Raw genomic sequence first — 16,070 nt, 5'->3', positions numbered from 1 at the left:
CAGGGATCATTCGACAAACGTGACAGCAGGCAAACGCATACATCTTCAGATTATATTTGTTTTACTGTTAAGGATAAAAGAGATTGAGTGTGTTTGCCTTTTTGTTAGTAATTGTTGATGACGACATTTTCCATTAGGAGGCTACTTTAATCGGACCGGTGAACACCCCTTATGAAGAGGGAGTGTTTAAAATGAGTCTTCCTTTTCCGCCTGATTACCCAAATAATCCCCCAAGGTATCTGTTTTTGATTATACTCCCTTTTATTTTAGCAAGCATGTGTATTAGGACTCCTCTTTTTGTAGCAACTCAATAGTTTTTTAAATATAATTTCTTGATAATGCAGGTTTGTTTCGTCACAAAAATTTGCCACCCAAACGTATCAGATAATGGAGGCATATACCTAAGAGTGTTGAAGTCCGCCTATTGGCATCCCATGTCGATTATTTTGCTTTTCAAGAGATTAGTGGAAAAGTTGATTGAACCGTAGGTCGATGATGAGGACCAGATCAATGAAAATCTTGCCAACCTCTACAAATCTAATAGGACAAGGTTTGAAGCAATGGCTAGAGAGATGACAAACCAATATACTGGGAGAGGAAACTGAAATATAAACTTAAATAGTTCAAATCTATTTTAAAAACTCTTGAATAATTGATCTTGTATTTGTTCCTTTTAATAAAATATTTCAGTCTGTGATGTTGTAGACTCCATTTTAAAAGAATTTTTATTCAGATTTTACTGTTTTAAAACAATATAAACAACTTGTAAAGCCTTTAAAAAAGCAAATCAAACTGATATATATCATTATAAACAACTTATAAAACCTTTTAAAACTTTCTAAAAACCAGATATACTCTCTTAAAACTAAACTGTTTATAGGATTCATGTGATGGCTGAGTTCTAGTTATAACTCAGTCTATTATTAAGTTAACTTAGGGTTTCCCGCCAAAATATTGCTGAACGGCTGAGTTATAGTTTTACGGGAAAACGAAAGGTCTCGTCGATTGACGTCATGGCTGAGTTATAGTAAGTGATGGCTAAGTTATCACAATTAACAATCTAAAAGTAGATAGCTGAAATATATATATGACTTGACGGCTGAGTTACAGTATTTATAGGAAAACGAAAGGTCTCGTTGATGCGTCTATTACAAGATTAACTTATGGTTTCCCGCCAAAGTATTGCTTAACAATAAAATTATTAGTCTATTTATTACCTCTCAACTACAAATAAAACCAAGTGACTGTGTTATAATATTCCCGTTTCTTTAGTCTATTACCTCTCAACTACAAACTAGAATAAAATTATTGTTTACAACACTATGTCCGCTCGAGCACCCAAGATGTCGGATCTCCCCAACGACGTTTTCATAAAAATCGTTTCCCTTGTTGCAGAAGATGTTGCAGAAGATCGATGGTCCTCACTTGGTTCTATTTTAAGGGCTGGTCATAGGGAAAAAATGCAGTATACAGTAAAGAAGTTCTAAAAACAGCTGCTATCTATTTCCTTTGTACTGATCCATCAGAAATCAACACATCCAATGCACAGGCCTTTCATCGTCAAATACTTTGACGCCAGCAACCCCATTGCCTTTTACTACGAAGCGCTAAGGGTTGTGGCTGAGGATAGAGATATCCAGCATGGGATTGATATTCTCAGTCGTATTGTACCGCCCGATGTTTATGCCACCTTAGCATGTGGGATACTAAGTATTTGTCAAGGGAATAAGGTTATGGCCGTCCATTACCTCCAGCTGTTTGATGCAAATCATTATCGTCTGATGTCTTCGGGCGCCATGGTAACCGGTAATGATTTTCTGTTTGAGTTATGTCGTTATAAGACAGCCCAGAAAAACTCATACTCAGCCGCCCATCGCTATTCTGACAGCCCGCCACTCCCTTCACCCGCTTGTGCTGTGATGTGTTGTTTGGATTATGGTTTCCATTCTCTCCGCTATGGAGACTATGAAATCATGTGCAAAAACTGTTACCTTTTGTGGTTGTCCCTCAAAGTCTCTGAGATCCTTTAGGGTTTCCAGCAGTGATTTCCAGTTTTACCTTATCAGCAGTAATTATTTTCCATTTCTTTGGCTAGTATCTTTTTCCCATCTTTTTCATGTATTAACTAAAGTCTTTTATGCTTCTACATTTTAGTATCTACTTTCACTTTGAGGCTGAGTTATAGTTTTACGGGATAACAAAAGGTCACGTCGATACATGTGATGGCTGAGTTATAGTGATGTTTGGCTGAGTTATGAAAATGAACAATCTATATGGCTCAGTTATCAAAAGAAAGGTCGCGTCTATTATTAGGTTAACTTATGGTTTCCCGCCAATATATTGCTGAACTGAGTTATAGTTTTACGGGAAAATGAAAGGTCACGTCAATTCATGTCACGGCTGAGTTTTAGTGAATAACGGATGAGTTATAAAAATAAACAATCTATATGGCTGAGTTATCAAAAGAAAGGTCGCGTCTATTATTAGGTTAACTTATGGTTTCCCGCCATAATATTGCTTAACGGTTGAGTTATAGTTTTACTGGAAAACGAAAGGTCACGTCAATTTATGTGATGACTGAGTTATAGTGAGTTATGGCTGAGTTATCAAAAGAAACAATATGAAAGCAAACGACTGATTATATGGCTGAGTTATATTTTATGACAGCTGAGCTACCGTGATACGGGACGAAATGTCTCATCGATTCATGTTATGGCTGAGTTATAGTGAGTTATGGCTGAGTTATCACACAAAATAATTAGATAGCGGAAAACAAAAGGTCATGTTGATTCATGTGATGGCTGAGTTATAATACTTGACAGCTGAGTTTTTGGGATACTAAATAAAATAAATCTCCCTAACTATAGAGCACAAGTTTTTGCATTGTGTCCAACTTGCTTACATCGCGAACATGCGTGTTGCTTCCTAGGGCGTTTATTTTCAGTGGCAACTTCCAAAGATGATTTAATCCTATGCTTCTTTGACCTTCCTGTCTGGTTCACAACAATCGGAGGCAAGCACTTCTGATTATCCACAACTTAAGGAGCAAGGAATGATTCATCTGGAGGCATGATGGAACCAGCCCATCCGTTAACCAAATCGACACTCCTAAATTTCGTATCGCACATGGATATACGAGACACATCCATATGCTCTGCAGCTGCGATTGCATGGATGCATGGTATTTTCTCGTGGTCGAAACGACGACATATGCAACTTTTTATTTCTAAATTTACAACATGCAAAGATGATCCATATTTCACTTGCACACGTACAGCATCAATCGTTTGTACCTCCATAAGTCTTGCTGCGGTGACACAGTCCTAGTAGGGAGTAGAACAAAAAAAACATATTAGGCCGAGTTATGAAAACAATTACGGCTGAGTTATTGAAACAACAATGGCTGAGTTATGAAAACTATAATGGTTATGGCTGAGATAAGGAAACAATCACGGATGAGATATGGTTACTGTTATGGCAGAGTTATCAACATTGACGACTGACTTATGTAAACTTACCTGTAACAGTTTCTCAACACCTCGAGTTAGCGTTGGTAGCTGTGATTTCACATCCTCTCTCCGTTCAGAAAACCATTTGGTCATCATATCCCGTATCGATTCTAGAAGTTGAACTATGGGAAGACTTCTAGCATTTGACAGTGCATGGTTCATTGATTCTGCAATATTCGTTGTCATTAAATTGTACCTTTCACCCGGGAAGTGAACACGCACCCACATTCGGACACCAGCTCGTTGGAGGTATCCATGTAGTTTGGGATGACGTGCTTCAATCTCATTGAAAGCCTCATTAAAATTAGTTAGCCTAAAACACCTTGCCACTTTTTTCACCAGAGGGAACAAATGTTTTCCTTTGAACTTCACCAAGATGTTCTTATACAAATGGTAAGTGCAAATTCCACGCGAAGCCAATAGATACACTTAACCAATCGCTTTCCCTATTGACTTATGTCTGTCGGAGATTATCGCAAGATCCTTTTCGTCTGGAATGACAACTTTGAGTTGTGTAAAGCTAATGGGAAATTTTGAAAGTTACCATCCTGAGCTAGGGCTGTTAGAAGCGTCCCTTTGTAACTACCATGGAGAAACGTTCCGTCGACAACAACAACTTTGCGCATGAAAGCAAACCCAGCAATACTCGCACCAAAAGCAATAAAAACATATTTGAATCTATCTTCATCACCTATTTGAATACGCGTGATTGTACCCGGATTTTCCCTTCTTAACTTGTATATGTAAGAAGGCAACTCGCTAAAACTTTCCTCAGGAGTTCCCTGATCGATCTGCCTTGCATTCAACAGCGTTCGATGAGCCTTCCAATAACCCATCTGTTGACACCAACAAATTAATAAATCAGCCAATATGTAACTCAGCCGATACATTCAAATAATTCAGCCGTAAATAATCAATAAATGAGCCGTAAAATGTAAATAACTCAGCCTATACATACCTATAACTCAGCCATTATTATCAACAAGTCAGTCAAAACATAGTAAAATGTAAATAACTCAGCCCATACATACCTATAACTCAGCCATTATTATCAATAAGTCAGTCGAAACATAGTAACTACTTTTAGACTAAATTTTTAATTGAAAATGACTCCGACAATTTTAAGTTTAACATCCGGACCAAGATCACCAAGATAGTCCCTGTAAAGACCTGCCAATACATCAGCTGTTGATTGGCGGCATCTAGTTGAACGTTTCGTCACAGAACATGTGTGTTCCGAATCGTATACACGAACATGAAAATCCGGGTCATCCCCTTGTACAGATGCACGAACTCTCCAAAGACATCCTTTAACCCAACACCTAAAAACCACTTGTCTCGGATTTGAGGTTTATTAAAATTAAATCCATCCTTAACCGAAATAAGTTTCACGTGATTCCTGAACTGCTTTTTGCTCATGTATTGTTGTCCTACAGCAATTTTTAGCGTTGACACCTCCAACCTAATAGCCTCCGGATTCATCTTCGATCCGGCAAAGTTATCATCTTCATGAGCTTTCTTCTGAGGAAGCGGAGTAGGTGGGTCTTCCTCTTTACTATGAGGCTCGCCCAATACAGAAAACTTCTCGTCATCAGATGACTCACCATCGGAGTCGTCGAAAACATCAAATCGGGTTGAAAATTCATCGTCTTCTTCTTCGTCAGATGCTACTTCGACAGCTTCTTCTTCGTTTTATTTGTCAACGATCTTACCATAATCAAAAAAAGTGCCTTCAAATCCCCCAATGTACACTTCGTATGTAGATTCTGCTTTCGAGTCTCTGCTTTGCCGAATCATACTTCCTCTAGCTCCACTAGTTTCTGTAGACTCTTTCGCCAAAAACTCTAAACAGAGACGTAGCTGATCGGTTTTCCATAGCCCCAATAAACATTGCAACTGTCGATCATTGGAGACAAAAACTGGTGGAGTACCATGCGCCATATGTTTCATTGCCCTGTTTGAGAACATGTATCTCAGCTTTAGCTCATGGCTAAACGCGTCCAATCCGTAGTCTTCAAGAACAAGCTTCACAAGCTTGTCGTGTGTTGTGCTTCCGTCTATCGGCACAACTATACACCCTCTATCGTCGGAGTTAAATACATATCTCTGTGTCTTTATCCAATTACCGGAACTGGATCCATGAAAGATAATGAAGAACAAGGTGGAGAAGAAGTAGAAGAACAAAGTGAAGAAGAAGTAGAAGAACAAGGTGAATAAGAAGGTAAATAGTTCACTTATTAACCAGTTGAAGAACAAGAGTCGAACGACATTTCATATTTCTGGAGAAAAAAAATGATGACATGGAATGCTGACATGGATGTTGCGTCCGACGTGGCAAGTCAGCCATCAAACAATACCATAACTCAACCTAACTAAAACTCAGCCACAACATGAAAAACATTACAGTAATTAAAAAGCAAAAAAAATTGCTGCCAAATTCAGCCACTTCATCAACTGAAAATATATAACTCAGCCATATCGTTTGATAAGTCAGCCGTACCTGAATAACATTCTAGTAATTAATCTTTTGCTAATAAGTCAGCCATCAAATGGCTGAGTTGTACGATTAGTCAGCCTATGACGGCTGAGTTATAGTTTTTTTACCATAACTCAGTCGTAACAACATCTCATAAGTCAGCCGTTTTTCATAACTCAGCCAGTCGGAAAATAGTAACTCAGCCGTATCGTATTGATAACTCAGCCAAAATTTTGACAACTCAACCATCGGGTGAAAACTCAGCCATAAGGACGGCTGAGTTAAAGCATAACTCAGCCAGATTTTAATAAGTCATCTGTACACTTGGCTGACTTATGAGCATAACTCAGCCAGATTTTCATAAGTCAGCCGTCCGCTCTTACTCAAATGTTTTTCCGATAACTCAGCTACAACATACCTATAACTCAGCCGCAACATACTCTGTAACGCGTTACGGCTGAGTTATGGTTACACGTCATCGATTTCTGATGTGACAATGGCATTTTTGTAATAATGTTTTTTCCGGTAACATAAAACACGGGCAGGCTAAGTATTTTGAAATTACCCGAAACATTCTAATAATAAAAAAAAATTTTGTAGTTTTTTGATAATATTACCTAAATAAGTAACATTTGAGTAATTCACCATTTTCTTAATCAAGTCAAGTTTTATTCAAAAAATAATAATAATAATTAGAATATGGTGGAAGCAAATTTATTATTGGTATGCAATTTTGGGTACCAATTACAAACGTGACACGCAACGTCGTTTCATCGAAGTGGTCGATGAAAACTATCCCTTTGTTGGACAGTTAGACCAATGCGATTTTTTAATCATGGACCAAAACCGTCAAAAAGATCCTCGGATCTTGGGTCTTGATTTGTTTCAATGATATATCTACATTATATGAATACTCTTATTAAAAATAAAGGGAATGACAACAAATTATTTTGTCTTATGACTTACAAAACGATACAAATCATTTTCATTTTCCTTTTTTTTTTTCTTTCTCTACCCTCTCTCTATACAACAAGAAGAAGAACACAACATAAAACAAAAAAGATGAAATGTTTCCCTCTATATATTTTAATTACTTCATTCCTGTTCATTACCTTTGAGAATATTGAACTTGCAAAGTGGACAAGTCGCATTCATTTTCAGCCATTTCGCGATGCAAGTCGAATGAAAGTGGTGGTTGCAAGGAAGTGACACCAGCTCTGCTCCATCTTCATATGAACTCAGACATATACAACAGTCCTACACACAAAACAAAAAATCTCTGAAACTCAATTCCATCTCAAATATCTTATACAAACATCCACCAAAATCACAGACTTACAGCATCTTCAGAAAGAAGCACACGTTCGTTTCCCAAATTCTCACCGCCTGCCTCGACGGGTATCATTTTCCCACCACCGTCACTTTCCTTTTCATCATTATTCATTCTCTGAAACCTGTACTTGGGAAGGATGCTGAGATCTGCTTCAGATGCACCCTCCTGAACAAATCACAAACGATGTTTATTGCTTTCATTTCTTCCAAAGGTAAGTCTGATATTCAAAAGGGTTGCTGTTTTAAACTCATACCTGTCCAGCAACTGCGTAGAGAAGAGCAATAATACAAGGGAGGCAACAACAGAGTGCTATTCCGATAAGACAAGCCAGCACAACACAAAAGATTGCAAAGAACACATCAAATGCTAGGAAAACAAAAGTTAACCTGCAAGCATTCAATGTCATCACCATTCAGCTTGAAATGAAAAAGAAACAATAGAGTTTTTAGGTAATAAAAGATTCATCACCATACCAGTACAAATGCGATGCATTTTCAAGAAGTATCTCACCACCAGATACAAGCCAGTAGAATCCAACGATCCACCATACAAATGATATAATGGTGTTCATTGATTCACAAGTCTTAGTACTGCAAAAAAAAAAAAAAAAATTGATTTGTGAAACAATTAGTACATTCTAGAGTTTCATCATTGATGATACAAAGTTCAGAATTTGAATCTTCCAATTTCGAATTTTGCAGAGACTAATAGCAAGTAATGATTCTAAACACAAGAACGCAATCAAAACCATCAATCACAACTTCAAGAAATCAAGAACCAAACTAACCTCACGATGCTCTCATCGCTATCCTCATCTTCACTATCCTGATTGGTAGCTTGTTGAGCAGCAGCTTCCAAATCACCAGCTCGGCCTCTAGCGTTCCTCTTCCTAAACTCAAGCCAAACAAGGACAACATGAACAAGACACTGAATCGCATACCCACAGATCCAAATCCTAATCGGCACATTCGGCTTCTCATCTCTAAAAACCAAAAGCATCGCGACAGCAACAACGACGAAAGCAGTGTTCCAAAGCATATCCAAAGCAACAACAGGCTTCGAGTAACCCCAATCAGCTCGTCGCTCCTCAAGCTCCTGAGCAGCCGTCTCTCTAACAACCATCGAAGCTCCTCCTCCTCGTCTTCCTGAAGCTCGGTTTAACAGAACCGTGATTACAGGTTGACGCCGTGGTGATGAAGATTGCCGTGAACGGAGAAGCGGTGCGGATGAGTCGGAACCGGTGGGTGAGTGAGGTGAAGAAGACATCGTTGAATTGATTTGATGATTCCTTCGCTTGAAGAAAAGTGAGGTTAAATCTAGGGTTTGAGGTTCTCTGGTACCTACCAGTATTAGAGAGAGTTCTCAAAATAAAAATAAAAAAAGTCAAAATAGACAAGACAGAGAGTTAAGTTAAAGTACTTGGTCTTGGTGTTATCGGTGTGATCATTAATGTGCTGATTTTTTTTTATATTTAATTGCCTATTTAAGCAGATGTGTTGGTGTTTGGAATTGGATCACTGAGTTTTATTTTAGTGTAGAACATTTGGTTTAGTCAATAATTTGGACTAGTTGGTAAGGAAGTTGAGATGAGACTCCTGAAATTTTCGGATAATTTGGTTTAATTTTAGGATAAATAAGTTTTGAATAAAATAGTGTATATATATATATTTTTTTTTTTCTCAAGTGAAGATTTTATTGATATAAAACATTACACATAACAACCGAGCAAAAACCCACAAAAACATACAGCGGTTTACAGAGACTAATAAACAAAGTCCATTTGGCCCAACATTGCATCATTTAGAGAAGAAGATTGGATCGAATTAAAATATCTCAAGACACATGTCAACAACAGAGACACGTGTAACTTGAGGAGACTAAAAGTTTTCCGTCGTCATCCTTTGCCGATGAAGCCATCGATTCCGCCGGAGAATGAAACTAACGTCGAGTGAAGATCGAAGATAGAATCTTTTATATTTCGCCGACAACTGCAAAACAGAAGTGAAGATCTAATACGGATCCATAAATCTCAAAAGAGAATAAGAACTCTGATTAATCCACCTCTGTTGACTAAAAACCAATCGAAGAAGCTTAAACATAAAAGACACAGCTAAAGGCAGTAGTAATAAGCTGAGGAAAGAGCTTTGGATCTTCAACTGAAATTGCAAATTGCCTAATCCTTATCCGTAAACCTCAAACCCAAAGGATAGGTTGGAGTTAGACCTTTTTGAGCAGAGATGCCACTGAATCGCTATCACCAACACACATATCCAATGAGATTTTAACTAAAAACAATCAACGGTATAAACAAAACCGTGATAAAAAAAACAAAAGGAAAAGCAAACCGGGCATGCCGGAGAAGAGAGAAGGCAAAACCAGAAAGAAAAAAAACCGAACTACGTCGGGTTAAAACCTAAAGCTAGCCATCACCGCTGTATGAGCTGAGGATGCTAGACAAGAGCCGACCATGCACTGCTATGAAAGCCAATCTCTGTCGGACAAAAGCCGGATACCACACCGGACGGCAAGCCAAACACCGCCGTTAAGGAAATCGGACGATGTTGGAAACGGAAGCGGCAGCCACCACTGTTAGAGAAACCAGATGATGCTGAAAGAAAATCCAGAAATATTCAATAAATATGGACGGTAAAACAGACAGGAAAAGCTTTCTCTCTCTTTGAAAGATTTTTAGACCAACTCCACTCAAGAACTTGGATCAAGATTCTCTTAATTAAACTAATCCTATTATCAATATTAAATTAATCAAGAGAATCTATTAACAACTTAAACTAAATTACTCCTCCACTAAAGAACCTCTATGATGGTTACTTAAGTAATAAAATAATGTTTATTAAACCATTTTTTATTAATTAGCACATTATAATAAATTATGAAATAATCAAAACAAGAAATAGGTTTTTAATAATTTATATTACATGAAAAAAAGAAAACAGCAATATTTTACATAATTCATAAATATAAAACATATTTTACAAAGTCGAGAAATACAAACATAAAATTTCAAATACCTTGGATCTTTCACTAGAGTAAGAAGATTCCTGTTTGCTAAATCAACAACAACAGCAAAAGCACTTGTGTCCTCGAGACAGGGCCGGCTCAACTTTTTTTGGGACCTGGTGCCCAATTTTTATTTTTTTCCCCAAAACTAAGGTTATAGTTGCAAAATTTCAAACTTTACAATCCTAAATTACAAAATGTCTAAAATATAGGGCCTAAAACCTTGAAGAAAAAAATTAAAAATTCAGGAGACATGGTGCAAAAGCACCTCCTGCACTGGGTCAGCGCCGGCCAATGCAACTCGACCAACACGTTTATGAGAACATCAAGAGGGATCTTCTTGTCTTCAGGGAAAGCACCGAGTTCCAAACAGTCTCTGGTTTTCAGCTCGAGATTTTCTAGACTTGATTCGATTTGAGCAAACACTCTACTATCATGAGTTTCATCAGCAGGTTCACTCTTAGATAACCTCGTCACTGCACCTTCCCAGTATTTTTCAGATTGGTTTTTCAATGAAGCACCAACTACTTTCAAAGACAAAGGTAGACCTTTACACTCCCCAACAACCTACCAAATAGAGTCAATATGAGTATCCAAAGAAGAAACAATATTACTAATAGGCATGTAGGCAGACCCATTACCTGCTGGACCAAACTTTTGCTGAATCCTGGAGGGACTGATTTCTGATTGAAAGCAGATAAACAGAACAGAGACATCGCTTCATCTTTATTTAGTAACTCTACATCATAGGTGGTTCTAGTACCCGCGAGTTTAGACCTTGAGACCACAAGAGTTGAAGTTCCAAGAATATTAAACATCAGCTGGTCCAAAGATTCCCTTGTCCAAACATTTGGATATTGTGATACAATCAGAAACAAAACCCGGTTTCCAAAGCGGCCTGTAAAAGCAGCAAACAAGCACCCTTTTTAGCATCAGAGAAACAGTATCTCTAATTTCAAGAACTCAACAATAGTTCACTTGAGATTACATAATCGAACATACATACATATGAAGGTTGCTTGTTTGGAGACAATTACAACCACTTACTAATAATGAGACAACAACACCAACATACGGTTCATGACACCTTAACAAAACACAACACAAAACCACTTCATTCTAATCAAATTTTAACACTAACAAAGCTTACAACAAGTGACTAATTCGGTTTTGTGAGTCTGGTTAAATCCACAGAGAAGGAATCGCATAAGTATACCCAAAGTTAAAGTCAAATCCTACCAAATTTCTGAGATTTAGCCTACCCCGTGAAATCAGTACAATCGGAATTGTAAACCCAAGCACAATATATCAGTAATAATCAGACGAACCTTCTGTGTGTGCGATCCGCCAGCTGCTTGACCTCGCCGTCCCATTAATCCCATCATAGGAACCTTCCGCCATCGTTATCACCGTCGGAGATAGAAGGCCTTGAGCAACGAATCGTCACATCGAGTGGAATCTCGATTAGAATCCGGAACCTCGACATATCTCTCTCATATATGACGATCTTTCGTGTTTCAGCCGGAAAATCCAACGATTCAAGGTGAATCGGAGAATTTTCACGGTGAAACGGCGAATCGCCATACATATCGCCGTTTCTCTTAGAGAGAGACATGTCGCGAAAGAAAGGAAAAAAATAGAGTAAAATTTTTTTATTCCTTATTTATATTTTTCGCTCTGGCCAATCAGAGCCGACCACGCATCGGTTTTCATAGGATTCTCAAAATCCCTCTCGTGGAACCGATTCTCCTAATTTCTAATTTTTTTTTGGGTTTTTTCTTTATTTTTGGGCCTGAGAATTCCACACAGAAAAGAGAGAGAAGCTCTCCCAAACGAGATGATATTCAAATAGTGTATATATTTAGTAAGTACTTTAATTTAAAAATGACTAAAATCTTAATTAGTGAGAAATCCTAAACCGGTGGTAAATTCCCAAAGTAGGAAAGTGATAAATTAGAAAAAAACCCTAAACAAACCAATTCGAATAGAGAGGAAAGAGATGTCGGAAGGAGAACATCCGAGGCTGATTCTACACAATTTCTTGTCGCCGGCAGAGTGCAAGGTAAGGTTGTCCCTCTTTTTTTTTTTGCTTAAATTTTGTGTCTTTAAGATTTGTGCTAATCATGTGGTTTGGTTACTTTGCGGTTAATTTTTTAAAAAACAAAAACAGGAGCTTGAGTTCATACACAAGAGTTGCAGTACGATTGGGTACAGACCACATGTATTCTCCACTACTCTTTCTCACCTCATTGCCACTAATTCACCTCACCTTATCATCCCTTTCGTCTCCATTCGAGGTCAGCCTTACCTTTACAACTCGCAAGATTCATTCTTTTATCTCTCTCTCTGTTTTTAGCTTACATATGACAATGACAAGTGAGATTCAAAAGTGATGATCTTTTGTTGTGTGTTTTGAGTAACAGAAAGGTTGAAAGAGAAGATAGAGGAAACATTTGGTTGTGAGTTTGAGCTTTTTATTGAATTCACTGGTTTGATTAGGTTAGTCATTTTTCTTTTAAGAGAACAAAGCCATGAATAATGAGGTGAAGAAGAAGAAATCATTTATTTTTGTTCTCTTTGGTATTTTGAATCAGTTGGTGCAGAGGAGCGAGTATTGGTTGGCATAGTGATGATAACAGACCATATCTGAAACAAAGGGATTTCGCGGTTCGTAGTTCAGTATTCTATAGACGTTATTGTTCAATATGAGGTTTATGTGGTTATATGACTTTGGTTTTTAGTTGGTTTGAAGGCAGTTTGTTACTTGAATAGTTACGAGAAAGACTTCAAAGGCGGGCTTTTTCGTTTTCAGAGTGGGGAACCAGCAACTGTTGCTCCCTCGGCTGGAGTAAGTATTGTTCTTGTTCAGTTGGTTCAACAGTTACTACTCAGAATTGAATAATAATGTGTTTGTGTCTTGTCTTGACCAGGATGTTATCATGTACACAGCTGATGACCGGAATATTCATTCCGTTGATGAGGTTCGCCTTATCAATATAGCCTCTCAGTTTGTTTGTATGCTCCTAAGTAAGTTACTAAAACTTAACAGGTAACAGATGGAGAAAGATTGACTCTTGCACTTTGGTTTAGCCGGGACTCATCCCATGACGAAGATTCCAAGCTTCTCACCCGTCTTTCCCAGTGCACATTACATGGATTATGCCTCCCTTTGCCTGCATCCACTAACATGTACTGGTTCTGCCCTCACCGAGATGTGTCGAATCAAGACATGGGTTTTGATATCTGCTTTGCGAGGTTGCAACTTCTTGGTTTCGGTGTACATAGCTTACAAGGTGAAGATCATTCTACGGATGCCTCAGAACAACTCATGGGACCATTACAAATAGCTAAAGGAGGAGAGTTACTCACTCGAAAATTTGCCAACGTTCTTCATGCTCTTCAGGTACTTTCTCTTAGACGTTAAGGCTTTGAGTGATTAGTTTCACTGGACCTCAGTTTCAATCATTGAACTGGCTCTTTTTGTTTCCATTTTCTAAATAATAGGTTGTTCAGTTTTACAATTGGAAAGCTTCTGAACTCAAAACTTCTAATGTCGAAAACGACACGGTAGAAGCTATCTCACAGCCTCAGTTGGAAACTATCAACTCCCTGAAATCAGTTTTCCTACCAGATGAGAACCTTGTAACCACAACTTTTGGATATTCATGCTCTAATGAAGATCTGAAGGAATCACTCGACTTAACGGGTGTATCTCTTGCGGTTACCTCTTGGGAAGAATATACTTCAAAGTTACTCAAGGTGCTATTACTATCCTTGCCTCAATGGAAAACTTATCAAACTATACACAAAGTCGAATCCGATTAGAGATTATTTATGTGTTGATGATGAATTTAAAGTAGCTTCTTAGTTTCTCTCTTTTGCCAGTTTGAATTGCTCCCTTATTTGTTTAGACTTACATATAAACATATTTTAATATCCCTTCAAGATTGTTGCAAGAAATGTTGTAAGATACAGAGAATCAAAAGTGAAATGTTGGAGTGGATATATGGATATAGAAAGAGATCAAACGTTAGGGCCTAAAAGAGAGAGGAGAAAAGTTCTGTAATGACCAGTTGTATCGGAATGAACAGCGTTGTGTAAAGTCTTCTTGTATCTCTTTCGGTATTCTGAGATGATGAACTGCATATCCACCTCTGCTCTTGTCACTATCACTCTTATCAACGCTGTGTCATCTGTTCCCAACCCTTTCATCGACTTTCTCAGCGCCTGCATGCGCTTTTCAGATTTTTTAGTTTGTAAACTTTATGATATAAGAAAAACATCTCAAGTTACGTTTACCTTTGCGAAATAGAAACAAGAGTTTTCAGCACATTGTAGGATTGTCAAAAGGACATGCTCAAAGTTCCCGCGGGTCTCATCTCTTATGGCCTATCAAGATTGGAAAAAAATAGAGAAGTTGAAGATTATTTTTGAAAACTCTTTTGAGTCAAGTTTATATGATTTCTTGATCATACCTTTCCAAGTTCTTTGCCGAACATGGAACGGTAAGTAGATCTAACAGCGACCAGATGAGTCCTGCTTCGGTCTGTGAATATCTGAATCAGCGTCTGGTCATCAGATTTATGCTTCCTAGCAACCGCGCTCTTGAGAGTCCTAGCGTCGTTCTCCACACTCGCATTATCAATCTCTGGTCCTTCATATCGTGTAGTGTTCAAATATGCGAGCAAAACCTGTTACATATTACATATGTATATGTCAATCTCTATTACCATTTTGAATCAAATAGAGATTACATACTCTTTTGTGATTGCCAGAAGCTTCGGATTCGATGTCCTCTTCAAGTTTCACACCGAAAGTGTTGTTGTAAACCTGTTTGATCTGACGAAGCTGAGAGCCTGATCGTGTACATATAATCTCAGCAACCGCTTTGTGATCAGTCACGGCTCCTCTCAAGGAACGTTGCAGTATTGAAGCGTCTCGTTCCACTGCTTCAGGCATCCATAGAAGAACCGCTTTCTAAAATAAAATAAAATAACTTTTGTTTGTTTAAAATCATGCATGAATAAACATTTCATGTTAAGGCTTAGATTTATGTATTAACCTTAAGATGACCATGAAGCTCGGAATGGAGACGTTTTCGAAGGTCATCTGAGAATTTGGTTTCGTATTCTTGTTCGATGAGAGCTCTTTGCGTTGCATTGCGATGAGCTAAGATGTTGATGATCACCGAAGTATCACAACCTCTTCCTACAAATTGCGCAAAAATAAATAAAAAATGTAACAAAACTAGTTGTTATAGAACTATATAAGAAGCGGATAGATACGTACCTTTGAAGGCCTTAAAGAGCTGGTCAACATCGACACGAGGAGAAGGTACCGTCATTGGTATTTTCATTGTTGCCATTGTTTCTTTCTTTCCTCCTCGAAAGATTCAAAAGAAGATATCATACAAACTCTCTATACCTTTCTTCTTTTTTCTTGATTTTGTTTTTGGTTTTTTTCTCTTCTTTTTGTTTTGTTGGTGTGGGGTGTGTTTTGTGGCGATTGTGTTTTGGGAAATGGACATTAGACCTTGATTTTAGGAACTGAATCCTCTGTTTCTTTCGTGTGACGATGGATGCTTAATGCTTTGATGAATATAATTTCAACAGATAACGGTTTTCAGGTCTAATCTCTCTATGTTTCACATTACAATATCATCATATATATACATTTTTGTCACATTTTGTTTGATTTTTCGAAGGCCTGCGGGAGTTACAATATCATCATAATC

The 16,070-nt window shown here is 37.8% G+C and overlaps 3 protein-coding genes across 6 annotated transcripts; 1 reads left to right on the top strand and 2 right to left on the bottom strand.

The window, feature by feature from the left end:
* Positions 1–6,879: 6,879 nt before the first annotated feature.
* LOC104787829 (E3 ubiquitin protein ligase RIE1) lies at positions 6,880–8,816 on the bottom strand. Its single transcript, XM_010513477.3, has 5 exons — positions 8,106–8,816; positions 7,792–7,908; positions 7,572–7,704; positions 7,325–7,483; positions 6,880–7,242 (listed from the first exon to the last, which is right to left on the bottom strand). The coding sequence occupies exons 1-5, from the start codon at positions 8,582–8,584 to the stop codon at positions 7,081–7,083; spliced, it is 1,050 nt and encodes a 349-aa protein (XP_010511779.1). The 5' UTR covers positions 8,585–8,816; the 3' UTR covers positions 6,880–7,080.
* Positions 8,817–12,220: 3,404 nt separating this feature from the next.
* On the top strand, positions 12,221–14,339 carry LOC104787827 (uncharacterized). Of its 4 annotated transcripts, none has more exons than XR_015557747.1 (8): positions 12,221–12,398; positions 12,507–12,633; positions 12,760–12,835; positions 12,931–13,003; positions 13,089–13,184; positions 13,267–13,317; positions 13,393–13,739; positions 13,841–14,339. XR_015557747.1 is itself a non-coding variant. In XM_010513475.2 (8 exons), the coding sequence occupies exons 1-8, from the start codon at positions 12,336–12,338 to the stop codon at positions 14,159–14,161; spliced, it is 1,161 nt and encodes a 386-aa protein (XP_010511777.1). In that variant the 5' UTR covers positions 12,221–12,335; the 3' UTR covers positions 14,162–14,339. The 4 variants fall into 4 exon arrangements, 3 of the variants coding, with proteins under 3 accessions (XP_010511777.1, XP_087307238.1, XP_087307237.1); XM_010513475.2 differs by having other exon boundaries at positions 13,386–13,739; XM_087451112.1 differs by having other exon boundaries at positions 12,319–12,403; positions 13,386–13,739.
* Positions 14,213–15,906, bottom strand: LOC104787826 (annexin D5-like). The gene is made up of 6 exons (XM_019245401.2): positions 15,626–15,906; positions 15,399–15,544; positions 15,095–15,313; positions 14,812–15,027; positions 14,636–14,725; positions 14,213–14,563 (listed from the first exon to the last, which is right to left on the bottom strand). The coding sequence occupies exons 1-6, from the start codon at positions 15,699–15,701 to the stop codon at positions 14,360–14,362; spliced, it is 951 nt and encodes a 316-aa protein (XP_019100946.2). The 5' UTR covers positions 15,702–15,906; the 3' UTR covers positions 14,213–14,359.
* Between the last annotated feature and the right edge of the window lie 164 nt (positions 15,907–16,070).

This window comes from Camelina sativa, chromosome 5, assembly GCF_030686135.1.
Source record: "Camelina sativa cultivar CO46 ecotype springtype chromosome 5, ASM3068613v1".
Lineage (NCBI taxonomy): Eukaryota > Viridiplantae > Streptophyta > Magnoliopsida > Brassicales > Brassicaceae > Camelina > Camelina sativa.
The sequence above is the reverse complement of the archived record's forward strand: the minus strand, read 5'-3'. Positions and strand labels throughout refer to the sequence as shown.